The 14,099-nt window shown below is 45.9% G+C and overlaps 1 protein-coding gene across 4 annotated transcripts in view; it reads left to right on the top strand.

Annotated features, from left to right (window-relative positions):
- The window catches only part of TBC1D24 (TBC1 domain family member 24), a 77,715-nt gene extending 65,556 nt beyond the window's left edge, over positions 1 to 12,159 (top strand). For 3 of the 4 annotated variants that reach the window (XM_039492414.1, XM_039492417.1, XM_039492416.1), the window contains exons 5-7: positions 1,141 to 1,236; positions 1,739 to 1,973; positions 6,033 to 12,159. In XM_039492414.1, coding sequence (XP_039348348.1) covers positions 1,141 to 1,236; positions 1,739 to 1,973; positions 6,033 to 6,187 — 486 coding nt within the window. In that variant the 3' untranslated portion in view covers positions 6,188 to 12,159. The remainder of the gene's footprint in view (positions 1 to 1,140; positions 1,237 to 1,738; positions 1,974 to 6,032) is intronic. The other variant, XR_005585647.1, reaches the window with a different exon arrangement.
- The last annotated feature ends 1,940 nt before the right edge of the window (positions 12,160 to 14,099 follow it).

Below are 14,099 nucleotides of genomic sequence, written 5' to 3'. Positions count from 1 at the left end.
AGCTTCATTAGCCTTTTCTATGCTAGCAAAGCTACTCATTGCTAATGGGTGTCAGCAGTGGGAGAAGTTCTGCTGGTGCTGACATAGGCACGGGAACTAGTGGTGTGGGGGGTGCTACAGGGTCCCGGTCACTGGCCCTGTGCCTGGGACTCTGCTCCTGGGCTCTGCTCCCAGGGTCCTGACTGCTGGCCCCAGCCTTTGCCCCCTTACCCCGTCCCGGCCCCAGCTCGTGGTGTGTGGACAGGGGTAAGGAGGCTGGCTTTCAGCACCCCCACTATCAAAAAGGTCCCAGCACCACTGAGTGCTGAAGGAGGTTTAACTGCATGCTTAACCTAGCATGAGTTGTGCTGAAGGTGTGAAATCAGGCTTTCTGACAGAGTCTAGAGTGGTGTATGTCCTGGGCTATCCTAGCAGTTAAACTGGGCTCAGCACCAATTCATCTGCACTTGCTACTGTGGACGAGATTGTTGAAGGCAGCAGACATGCTTGTTGTTCTCTGGAATTATTGTGTGTTCGCAGCTGCTGCACAGCCAAGTCTTGTGCTCTGATATGAGTGTTGATGCTTTTGGTACCAAAACAAGGAAGTGGCTAGTTGGCTTCCACAATTTTATTTTCGTGCAACTAGGTCTGTCTATTATGCTTCTTCCTGTGGTACTTACATGCCCCCCTCCCCTGCCATCGCTATAGTATCTGAGCACCTCACAACACCCCTTTGGTGCTAGGCAGGGTTATTATCTCTATTGTACAGATGGGGAACTGGGGCACAGAGAGGCTAAGTCACTCACCCATGGTCACATGGGAAGTCTGTGGCAGAGCAGGGAATTGACCCTTGTTCTCCAGAGTCCAAGGCTAGCAGTCTATGCACTGGATCATCCTTCCTCTCAGAACTGGTGGATGTAAAATAATTTTTAAAATTTAGAATCTGCAGGCCATTCCCCAGCTGATCAGAATCTAGATCTAGCTTTAGGTCTAAATTACTTGTGTCCTCTTAATCCACTGATCTTGAGACTTTCAACATTAAACTACATTAGACCTTGAGTTGTGGGCTCCAAAGCCTTTTGGTGTCAGTGAATTTAAAATACCCTGTTTCTTATTAGTAGTAACTGGTGAAAAGCCTCCTGACCTTGTCCTTTGCTCTAGGTCTGTGGCGCTTATTTGTCAACTGACTGGAGTGAGCGCAGGCGAGGAGGGAATAAACTGAGTTTCTTTGGGACAGGAGAATGCTTTGTATTCAGGGTAAGTAGTAATTGCAGCTCTGCCTCAATAGTGAATGGAGATGACTGGATTTTAATAGCTAATCAGTAACACCCGTTTTCCACTTAGAGTGGAATATATGGGCTGACAAGCTTGTGATCCAGTCCATGCCCTTCTGGCCTTAAAGTCTATGGAATCCCTTATGAAAGGATGTGGTAGGAGATTTCCTATTCAACTTTATGGGGAGGGCCTTTCTCCTGAGTACAGAATAATTCTCACAAGATCTGGGCGTGGATGCATGCCATATGTAGTAAGCTAATTCAGAAACCACCACATATTACCAAGTCTTATTCTCAGTCCTCTACATGGCAGAGGTCTTTCCAGCACCATTCCTGTCCATTATGCCAAAGGGTTAGTCTGAATCACTCACCAGTGGTACTGGCAGTGTCTGAGCAGCTCCAGGGCTGCTTTGTATTCAGAACTCTTAGTGGAATGGATGCTCACCAACTGATTCCTGGCTGTCTTCTCTTTGCCTCTCACATAGCTGCAGCCAGAAGTGGAACGCTATGAGTGGGTGATAATCAAGCACCCCGAACTGGCCATGACTACTTCTGAGCCACGGGCTAAGTCCATGCAGGTTTCCACTGTCCTGTGCTCCAGCAGCATCCCCTCGGACTCCTCGGATCGTCTTTCCCCCTTCCTAGCTGCTCGTCACTTCAACTTGCCTTCCAAAACTGCTTCCATGTTCATGGCTGGCAGCAATGAGTGCATCATCATAGGTAAGTCTGTGCAGGATCCATGCAATTATCCTGTCAGCTCTTCCTGCCTATCACAGCAAAAAATCAATCAAGCTGTTTGTAGTATTTATGCCATTCCTACTGTAGCTAGAGTGAGAAAAGTGACTATGAAAACATCCTGCTCTTCCAAATTTTGTATCAAAACTTGGATATCACACTTCTAAAGAGAAAACATTGTAAGAACTAGATGCTGCAGGCACAGCTCCACCTATGTTCTGCAGCACACATGATGGTAAATAATTCTGGAATAAGGACTTAGCTGACAATGAAGTGGTGTTGAAGCACAAGGTGAACTAGAATACAGCAGCTTGCTCTGCTGCAACTATAGTGTGTCTACAGTGCTGCTGACTGTGGCAAAAGCCTATTGGCTAGTAAAGTAGTCAGTTATGATTGGAAATGCAGACAACAGTTATGTACTGAGACGTTTTCCCCAGAACAGTTTTTTCTGACAGCCACAGTTTTAAAGCACATCTACTAAAGTCTGGTAACAGGGTTGGAAGAGACCTGCTTTGAGAGCATATAGTCCAATGGTTACCACATCAAGACTTCAGCTGTAACCTCTAGTGCCTACTGATTCCTATTTAGTAATGTGCACTGTAGTCCACAGTGGGTTGGCCTGCTCCAAACCCAAATGGCTCACAACACAAGCTCAGTTGAAAGCTAGAGAGCACTTGACAACCGGAGACCAGTGATGGTGTATCGTGGCTCATCACAAAGCTCTGTTGTTAAGGGACGCAGTACTAGTCACATCCATCTTAGTGCATCAGAGCAGTATGTGGGAATTAGTGCCTAGTCCAGTCTCTGACACAGAACAGGATTTCCACTGCACTGAGCCCTCCAGTATGTTGTGCCTTATCTACCTGCCTTTCTTGTGTAACTGCTCTTCAGACAATACCCTTCATTTTGTTTTAGCTGGGAGTCTTTGTCATCTCCCTCCCAAGTGTGTATTTCATTGATCTAAATTAATTTAACTGAATTTCTTGTCCCTCTAAGATCTGTGCAATATTCTGTCAGTCTGATCTCTTGCAGATGTGATCAACATGCAGTACACTTTGGAATATCTTTTACAATGATCTAGAAGATTGTACCAGACCCTTTTAGTACCCTGCTTTGTCTCTCTCCCCAGTTTGATATTGCTCATTAAGTTGTCTGAGGGTTTCTATCTTGATTTGTCACTTGTTCTATTTACCATATATACTTGTTCATTAGCCCGTTCATTTATAAGCCGACCCCCCAAGATGGATAGGTAAAAATAGCAAAAAAGGTATGACCCGTTCATAAGCCGACCCTGTATTTCAGAGGTTGGCAAAAACTTTGGCTCCTGGCCTGTCAGGGTAAGCCGCTAGCAGGCCTGGACATTTTGTTTACCTGGAGCGTTCACAGGCACAGAGCCCCTCAGCTCCCAGTGGCTGCAGTTTGCCATTCCCAGCCAATGGGGGCTGTGGGAAGTGACGCCACTTCCCGCAGCCCCCATTGGCTGGGAACGGCAAACTGCAGCCACTGAGAGCTGAGGGGCTCTGTGCCTGCAGATGCCCCAAGTAAACAAAACGTCCTGACCTGCCAGCGGCTTACCCTGACAGGCCGGGAGCCAAAGTTTTCCAGCCCCGGCTATATTTTAAAAGCTGACGTCACAAGAAACACGCAAAAGTTTTGCTAGAATTATTTTAATATACTCTAATGAAAAACCTCTTGTTGTTATAATAATAACTGAACAAATATGTATTCACCTTCAAAATTACAGTCAATTTAAAATCAGAAAATGGATATTTAAAACAAGTAACTTAGAACAATATGAGACATTAAAAAGTCTTAAAATCCTTCAAAGTCTGAGTCAGTCTCTGATTCACCAAACAGTTCATTAAACTCCGCTTCAGTCACAGCTGCACCTGCATTGTCATCATAGATATCAGCAGTGTAGTCTTCAGATTCAGATTCCTTCTCATCATCAGCCTCTGTTGTGTCATCATCAAATATGGCATCATCTTCTGACCCGTTGAGTGCATTGCTGATACAGCATTTCCTAAATGATTTTCTACCATTTCCGAGGGAATGGACGTGAATGATCCACTGGGCGAACAGATTGATTTTGTGCTTCATAAGATTCCCGCATTTTGTCAGCTTCACCATGCCTGAGCACATCTATTCAGACCACATTTTGCATAGCCTGTCTTTAAAGGGTTTGTTCAGGCAGACATCAAGTGGTTGTAGAACTGAAGTTAAGCCTCCAGGTATTACAGCCAAAGTAGTTTTCATATTTTTGGCAACATTTTTCACCTCTGTTTTCTGTGCCCTGAATATGTTCCAAGTGAGCAAAGCAGGTTTCTTGAAAAGTGCTCCTGGTCTCTTTTTCCAGCCATTCAATAGTCCCACTTTCATCCATCCATCCATCCCTTTTCGTGTGCACGTACAATGACACCAGCAGGAAATTTCATGTTTTTAGGCAAGGTTTTTCTTTTAAAAATAACAGGAGAGAGCTTTGATCTATTTGCCAAAAACGATAAAACCATCGTAAAATGGATTTTTTCATGTTCAGTGGTTTTAATTAAAACTGTTTTTTCACCAACACCGGTCACTGTTCTGTTGCTCAGGAGATCGAATGTCATCGGTGTTTCATCCGTATTTCCTATTTGTGACATTTCAAATGCATATTCCTTTTGATATTTTATAATAAATCTTTGGAAAGATTTGATTTTTTTCTTCCAGCTCTCTTGGTGGCTTTTGCGCTATCTTTGTTCGCTGATGAAGACAGAGACCATGACAGTTCATGAAGCGAGTACACCAACCCGCTGATGCAACAAACATTGATGGCTTTACTGACTTGTATTTGTCGTCTTTCAACATTTGCAGAGCATGCAGACAACTTCCAGTTTTAGTGACAATGTACCCATTTTGTCGGCATTCAACAACCCAATTATTGAGATCTTTCTCCAGCTCAGGAAATGAAGCGCACCTTGTTGGACATTTTTTCTTGCTTCTTGGCATGTCTTTTAGTGTTGTTTTATTTTTTTGCCATTCTCTTACTTGCTTCTCATTGTTACAGAATTCACGAGCAGCGGCACAATTATTGTTTGCTTCTGCATATTCAACAACTTTAAGTTTGAACGCTGCGTGATAAGCAGACCTTTTCCTTTTGATTTCACCCTTGTTCATTTTAAATACTAGTATGAAAATAGATTATTATTATTGTAGTTATAGATTTTGTAGGACTTTATATAGGAATGTCACCTGCTTTATCACTGTCAAATTATTATTGTTGTTTGTTTATTTCAAAGCACCCCTGTAGATTGGCATGTCTGTGGGGTAAAAAGTCTATTTCAATTTTATTAGAGATTCCATTGATTCTGCACATTATATTTTCATATTGGCTCGAGACTTATGAGGTCCATTGGTAGAAATGCATGAAGAGATCAAATTACACAGTAGCGGACTGACACCAGTGCTATAGTACTATCGTTCATTGTATGTTTTTTGATTGGCTTGTAAGGCATAGCATTTTGTGAACTGCATGAGTCAAATGTCATGCAGATCTGCAGCACTGCTCTTTTAGTATTCCTTTCAAGCCAATCTAGTCCACTAAACAAAGCCTTTGCAACTTTAAAAGGCTCTAGAATTGACATCAATAAATGGGTCGGCAATGGCTCCCGGCCTGTCAGGGTAAGCCACTGGCCGGTTGGGACGTTTTGTTTACCTGGAGCGTCTGCAGGCATGGAGCCCCTCAGCTCCCTGTGGCCACGGTTCACTGTTCCCAGCCAATGGAAACTGCGGGAAGGCAAGCAAGTGTGGAGCCAGTCTGCCTGGGTTGTCTTCCATGAATTTGCCAAAATGGTCACTTGCAGTTCTGCTAGCTTCATTAGAATCCATGCATAGAAACGGTTGTCCTTTGTGCTAAAAGAGAGCAGCTGAACGTTGTGGTGGGTCTTCCTATATTCCAGCTGTTCCTGGAGATAAAGGCCATCAAACCCCTTCTCTGTGTAGCTGTAAGTTTCACATCCTGAGAAATGCAAAAGCAACCTAACGTGTGTGTTCTTCCTCTCTCTGTAGGAGGTGGTGATGGCCAGGCCCTCTACCTTGATGCAGACCTGAACCATGGGAGAACCAGCCACTGCAATACTTTCAATAATCAGCCACTGTGCTCTGAAAACTTCCAGATCTCTGCCATGGAGGTGTGGGGCTTCAAGGACACTATGAACGTCTGAGGCTATAACCATCATCAAAACAATGAGCCTGTCAGACATCTCAAAATTCTCAAGACAAATACTAATGCAAAAGCCAAGCTAGCACAAAAATTCCACCTGGCTCCTTCTAGCTTAGCTATTAAGGAGCACACTAAATGCAGGGCTTAGTTGTTTACTGTTGCTCCTTATATGCAAAATGTAAATGACTAGGTGGTGCATCTGGTTAACTCCTTTTACCTCTGGCAAACTGGGTTCAAACCCTGATTTAGGTAACAAGTAGAAATGTGGGTATCTCATTCTAGTCCTGAGTGGACGTGTATCCATATGCAATCAGTCTCTCAGGCCAGGACTGGAACAGCAGTGTGTTGCTCATCAGGATGCAGGTATATTGGCAGAGCTGTGTGTGGCTTGTACAGTGCCTGGCTCATGCCAGTGATATCAGTTTGCCACTTGCAGGAGCAGAATAAGGTGGACTTTGCATATGGGTCCATCCATCAGGCAGATCCGTGTATCCATTTTCAGCACCCTTTCCTGAGCAAGTCAGCAAAGCTTCTGAAAGGAACAAAGACTAATAGTTGTTTTTCCCCACATCTGAAAGCTTGTGTTCTTCATCTGCTTGCAGAGTCTGCCCCCCTGTGGGAAGCATCCAGTCTGGGAAAGCACTTCCTCAAAGGGCTGACTTTCTGTTTACATTCCTAGTACATATCAGAATCGTGACTTCCAATTGTAATATTATGACTCACGGCTCAGGCAGCTAAAAGCCAGCAGGCTATATGCAGGGCACAAACTCTTCCCCTTCTTCGTGGTTCCTGGAAGCTGACATGAGACTTTGCACTGGGAAATGATAACTGGCTAGGCAGGAAATTAGCAATTGGATGCAGAAACACAATGCCTTCTCCAAAGAGAAATGGATAAGGGTGAGTGAGTACCTACAGAGACAGAAAATGATCACATCTATCAATTCTGTTTTGTGTCTGGGAATGTACTAGTTCCCCAGACAGGCTTTAGGGGGTGCTGTTTCTATAGCACCTGAATCTGCCCATTGACTGAAGAGACTAGTGCTCTCTCAGTGTAAAATGCAGCCATGCTTTGCCAGTAATGCCTTGTGGTGCAAGCTGGACAGGTGACACAGTCATTTCTTCTTGCCTGAGAGTTCTGGCAGCACTTCTCCGCAGACACGCTTGGTGACTGGAAGTGATTTCCCATTGCCTGACAACTGAAGTTAGCAGTCCAGCTTTGAGACTTGTCCTTTCCTGGCTTAGTCTGTGTATCTCAACGGAGGATCAGTGTGAACACATGTTAGAGAGATTCCTCTGAGTACTTCAGCAGACTGATGACTAGTGAGGGGGGAGTTCTACAGCCAGATGGAGGGAAGAGAGAGCACGGTTTCGTCACCAGGTACATAGTGACATCAATTGCATTAAAATAGAGAACCTTGATTATTACCTTTTTAAAGGTGCATTTCTTTTATAAAGGGAGATCTAAATATGCAGTGAAGATCAGTGGCCCAACTCTTAACTAGGCTGGGCACAATCCCCCCAGAATCCACTGGCTCAGGTGAGGCTGGCTAAAACTCACTTGCCCCGGCCACATCTAAAGGGACTGTCAGACAGGTGTGTGACTTTCTGGCAGGGCACTGCCTCTCAAGAACCCACTGGCAAAGCTTAGCCTGGAAGATGAACAGCTACTTGAGATACCATTGTTGGAAGCCCTTCCATAAGAACCCAGGTCAGTAACAGATCATGGATGCACCCTTTTAAAATGATAGATGTACATCAAACTGTCTGTAATCAGAATCTTTTGCTTGTTGGTGAAGAGTAGCATCACTTACTCCTGCAAGAGCTAGTAACACCACAAGCACTCATGATGGAACAAGGAAGCATTGTCCTTGCCCTGTGCATCCTTGCAGTGCGTTGAATGTGTTTGGAGAGGGCAGCTGTTGTGGCTAACCCAGAATCCTGGGCTCTCACCTTGCTGAGTAATGGCTGCAGGAGCAGACTCTTCTATTCTGTCTGAAAAATATACATTTGTCAGTGTTAAATCTGAACAAATATTCTGTTAGAATCTTAAGCAGCTTTGGTTCCAGCTTGTTTTGCTGCTCACCTTGAGAAGGCCTTCCTGTGCCTGTGAGGATAGATGCAATTGACTGACAGCCCATACTGTCTGACATGCTGTGGACTTTGCAATACTCTGTTCTGCGCGTGGCAGAAGCACATGGAAGGTGAGTGAATGAAGTTTGCCCCTGCTTAGAGTCAGTTTTCAGATTTGAATTGACTGAATTAAGCCCCTTTTATCTTCCAAGTGATAGCATGCACTAGCCGTGGGGCACGTGTCCACCCCCACAGTTGCACCGTTGGGATTCTTAAATGTCAGTATTAGCAACTGGCTCAGTTAGTAAAAAATAGTTCATTTCAGTGCCCCCTTAAGATCAGTCAGCAGGAGTTTCCATCCCAGATGGCTTATAACAAAACTGGTCTGAGGAGTTAACTGCCCGTTCCAGGGAGGATTCTGGCCCTACATGGTTTGGAAGGTTTCCTATGCCAGGATGGAATATTGACATTTTTACCAAAGTAACTAGGCTGCAAAGGGAGACTAAGCAAGCTAAGAGGGTTACGTGTGGCAGCTCTGGTTCCACTGTAGCTGTCCCTATTTGCATATTGCTGAGAGTGATGGTTAAGTTTGCTGATGCACCCATGGCAATGCTGCTGAGCACAGGCCCTGGAGAACAAGCTCAGGTCCATGATCTGTAGACACTTACTTCATTAACTGTTCTGGTGTGGATGGATCATCTCCCAGTAGCTGGCACTGTAAAATCTCTACAGTGCCTTTAACTTTCCATACAGAGCTCTCATGCCTGTTTCTCAAAGCAAGTTCTTTCCAGACTGAAAGAAACTAGTGGTAATTCCTATCCATATGTCTATTAATTGAGTTTGTAACAGATTATATCATCCACCTGCACCAATGGCTGTTGGCTGAAAAGAACCTTGCATGATTGTACCTTGCTTTCTACAAGAACTGGCAGGTGTCCATCTATCTGTAGGATATTGAAAAGCAAATGTCATATCACTTTTGATGCTTAATGGCATCTATCAACTTCCTTGGGCAAAGGATTCATTCAGAAAATGCATTAAGTATCTTGCGGGGAGGAGTTCTCTTAAATATGTTCTCCCCTCTGCCTCATTCTTCCAGCTTGTGTACAGGATGTTCTTAGCAGTAGCTTTCATGTAATTAAGATATCACCTGTCCCTTGAGCTCTGGGTTGGCAAGAGTGGGAGACTTTCACATTAAAGCAAATCTCTTCATTAAAGTCTGTCTGCAAAACACATCCAGACACATTCTGGTTTTCTTGCCTTCCCCCACCTCTCCCACATGCTAGACTTGAGCCCTGCCCCAGTCCTCAAATAACATCTACAGAATCCTCGCTCCAAACTGCTAGGGTGGAAACGTAACCCCAGAAAACTGCTTGAATAGAAGATGACAGCAAACTCAGCTTTAGAATACTAGGCTGGTTTTTCAAAGAACCCTCAGAGAGGTAGGCACCCAAATCCTACTGAAAGTCACTGGCACTTGGACATCTGCCTCTTAGCAGCAAAGAAAAGCCCAGTTTTGACCTTTGCCAGGATTGCATTCTGTAGAAGTAGCTGATGCCCCTAATCATTCCAACATGGAGGGCCTACAAAGAAGCCCCGAGGGTATTTCTACACTGCAGCTGGGAGGTGATTTCCAGCACATGTAGACAGACTTGCGGTATCCCAGCTCAATCTAGTGCACTGATAATAACAGTGTGGATGTTGTGACATAGGGAGCAGGTCAGACTATCTACCCATGTTCAGACCTGCGGGCTCGGGTAGGCTTGGACTTGAGTGGCTAGCCTGAGCCACCACCTCTCCGGTGTTCACACTGCTAATTTTAGCACACATGGTTGAGCTGAGCAAGTGCAAATGTCTCCCTGGGCTGGGGATCACACTTCACAGCTGCAGTGTAGACACACCCTAAGAAACCTGTGCAGATGGCCTGTTACTCTATTTCTGCAGGTGACCATAGCAGAGTCTTTACTTCCTTGTTAAAGGAGCTCACCACATGGGTAATGGGAGTCTGGGGTGAGTAGCTTCTCATGAGGCAGTCTGTGTCTAGGCATAGGCCTTGCAATTTGAGGGAAGGGGAGGATACTCTTATGACTTGGAACGAACACTACCTCACCAGGGTAATTTGGGGGTTCCACTGCATGAACCTCACTACTGGAAGCAAATTGGCTGACGAGTCAGTGAAGCTGTGCTAGAAGTAATTTCTCCCCTTGCCCAGATGGGTGGGGTAACTAGTGACCCCTCTACTGACTGCCATCTGTGTTCATATCACTCTTAAGAGGAATGTATTGCAGCAGCAGTTTGTTTTACCAGGATGTGGTGCTAAAAGATCTCATTAGGGTGAGTACTTGAGAAATAAAATCCCAGAAGACCAATTTAGTGTATGCAGGTCCAGCACTTGGATAACCCAACCTGACCAAGAAGCCACAACAAACAAGCAAGAGGAATTGTATTATATAAAGCTGTCTTTCGTATTCTCCTTTTGTAGTTATTCCATAAAAACTAATGCTCCTTTTCTATGTAAATGTTCATGTATAATATTTCTCTTTGTGAGCCTAAGGCAGCTCAGAGCTGTGGCACTATGAGCTGAGGACCTGTCCCTTCCTCTCCAATGGCAAAGATGCATCTTCTGTCTGTGATTAAAAATTGATGTTAAAGAGAAATCCATCCAGGTCCATGTAAATCAGTGAGCGGTGTTGTCTATGTTACATGCAGAGCTCTTGGGGCTGGGTACATAGACTAGTTTTTTAGAAGACTGCTAGAGTGGGTGACTTCTCAGAGATCAGGGCTCCAGCTGGGAAGCGTGTAGTATGACGAGTTACTTTATTGTAATTCTGAACAGCCTTTGACGACATGTCCCTTTGGTGTGGTATTGCGTATTATCAGTGCCCTTTGATTTATGCTGTTAGTGTGGAGCTAAGGTTCTGGCTATTGAGATGCAGCTGTTTCTCTTTAAGAGCATCTCTGGCTTCCTGGGAACCCATTTCTGAGTTGAAACTTTCTATTAGAAGGTTTCTGGGAATGGGGAAGGCCAGAGAAGACTAGAACCACCTCCCGCCTCCCCTAGGCATCTGAAAATGGGCTGAACTCACTGTAAATAGCCTCTGACATACAGCACAGAAGCCAACTGATGTGTCACTGGAAACCTCTGGAAAGCTAATTGCTCTCTGATAATCATGCACTTTTTGTGATAGTCACCTTCCATCTTCTGTCCCTCTCACCAGAGAGGTGACAGACAAGGAGCCTCCGTGTGTATTACATTCTCTTCTGTGGAGAAAATAGACTGAATGGTACTGAAAGGGTTAAAATTATATTTGCAGAAGTATCTTTTAGCCCCCCCCCCCAAAAAAATAATTTTATTGCATATCAAATCAGCTGCTAATCCCAGCATTGGCATGTTTGAAAACCTAGTACCTACTGATTCACCTCTTTATAGTTTTGGTTTTAATCCTGAGGAATCGGAGTTTACACTGCCTTTTGTGTCCTCAGAGCTACACTCTGATATCACAAATGGGCAGGGACCAAGACCTCACCTGAAGCTGGGGCAGAGGGAAAAGTCAGCTGCTGCAATACACATCTGGAATCCCCCAGAGCACAAAATGCATAGAGGGCTCAGATACTGTCTCATCACTGTGTGATAATAGCTCTGTCTTCTGAGCCAATTCTTGTTTTGAGATGAATTTTGTACCAGTCTGTTTGTAAGTGATGTGAATGCAAATTATATTCTGAGTGACATTTTTCTCCAGGTGATTGTAGTGCTGTCTAATTGTGACTTTCTAGGTCATGTAACTATGCCATCCACTAATATCAGTGTTGAGTGTTTATGTGACTGCACAGAATTTGGGTTGAATTACTAAAATAAAATTTAAATATACAAGCTGTTGGCTTTTCCCTTTCAGCCAAAGCTGTCTGGTACAGATTTCTTGTTCTAAAGCCAGATTTTCTAGTAGGCACTTACTCCACATCATGAGACATAACCACCTTCAAAAGCTACAAGGAAGAGTTGGTATCTCCATTTTACAGATGGGAAACTGAAGGCCACAGATTAAGTGACTTGGCCAAGTCGCATATGGAGTCTGTGGCAGAGCAGGGAATTGAGCCCAGATCTCCCAAGTCCCAGTCCAGTGTGTTAATCAAAAGATCGTCCTTCCTTTCCCTCTTTCCAGGTGTTTATCCTTGGCTGCACTTGCAGTTAAAGAGTGTTCAGTGCCAGTTGCCAGTTCAGTTACGTTTCCTGGATGAGGTTTGAGTCCAGCTGCACTCTGAGTCTCCTATGTGTCGTCCAGGGCCGGCTCTAGCTTTTCTGCCGCCCCAGGCAGAAAAGAAGAGCGCCGCCCCCCCCCCGAGCGGCGCCGACCGCAGCCCGAGCCCCCGCCCCCCGAGCAGCGCAGCGCCGCCCTAGCCCCCCCCCAGGGAGGCGGCCCGCAGCTGGCTACCAGTTGGTCTGGAGGGTGGGGGGTGGCCGCTGCCCGCAGGAGAGCGGTGCGAACAAGCTGAGGAGCGGCCCCTCCTCTGCAGCTGGGGCAGGGCCGCGCTACCAGCTCCGCCGGGGGGGCTTACTGCGGAAGAGCGGCGGGAGCTGGTAGCGCGGCCCCTCCCCAGCAGCAGAGGGGGGGGCGCGGCTGGGGGGGCCCCGGCGGGGACAAGCCGAGGAGGAGCGGCCCTCCTCTGCAGCCCGGGCAGGGCTGCGCTACCAGCTCCCGCCTTTCCTCGGTAAGTAACCCCCTCCCCTCCCCAGGCGGAGCTGGTAGCGCGGCCCTTCCCCGGCTGCAGAGGAGGGGCCGCTTCTTGGTGTGCACCGGCGGGGACAAGCCGAGGAGCGGCCTGTCCTCTGCAGCCGGGGAAGAGCTCCCGCCGCTCTTCCGGTAAGCGGGCACATACACGCACGTCATTTCGCCGCCCCCTAAATTTCGCCGCCCTAGGCACCTGCTGGTGCCTAGAGCCGCCCCTGGTGTCGTCATCACTCAGTGATGTTCTACACAGCACATTGTGCCTTCGCTTACACCTGGGCAGCCCCATTGTCTTCAGATTGTTCTCAATCAGTGCCATCTAGAGCCTTGTTAGTCTTCAGTGGGTTTGCACAGGTGCAACTGGCATCATTGGACAGTGTTGTTGCACCGGTGTCACTTATGACATAATTTGGCTTGCCGAACCTCAGTCACTGGTGATGATGCATGAGACAGAAAGAGCTCACTTGAAACTCTGAACTAAGGGTGAGTCTAGAGCTGGCAGTTAGAAAAAACAGTGCTAACAGTACATTTTATATGGAGATCAGAGATAGCGTGGAGCCTTAGAGTGCCATTTTTACACAGTCATTTCTTAGGGTAAAGCTGCACTTTAATTATATTGTGAAGAGCAGGAGGGGGACTGACTGACTGTAAGGGATCACTGAAACAAGCATCTCTGTAGCGCTCTGCTCCTGCCAATCTCTGTGCAGTGATGAGTAAGAATGCTATGGAGAATCTTTAGTGTAAAGGTAGGGTCTGGCCACTAGAGGCTACTCTTCAGCTGATCTCAAATGAGATGAGCATGTTACTTTTGACAGATGCCAGCTAAAAGAACAACTGCTTCTACTAGCCAAAAAGCCCAGGATTTAGTAAACAGTGATGCTAGTGTAAATGTATCAGTGGTTAATGAGGTCTCAGTAGGAATAGGGGTTTCTCTGAGGTTAGCTAAGGAGGTAAAGTGTCATTCTGATATCACAACAAGCTAGTGCTGGGTAGCAGGAAATGTCCCAAACCTAAAGCTCCTTTAGTGCAGGGGCTTTTACAGATCAATAACCTGGGGTCAGCTAGCCCAGAAAGTCTAATCTTGGGCTTTGGAGCAACTGTCAGTGCTACAGAGCTTTA

The sequence above is a fragment of the Mauremys reevesii genome, linkage group 10, assembly GCF_016161935.1.
Source record: "Mauremys reevesii isolate NIE-2019 linkage group 10, ASM1616193v1, whole genome shotgun sequence".
NCBI lineage: Eukaryota > Metazoa > Chordata > Testudines > Geoemydidae > Mauremys > Mauremys reevesii.
The sequence above is the reverse complement of the archived record's forward strand: the minus strand, read 5'-3'. Positions and strand labels throughout refer to the sequence as shown.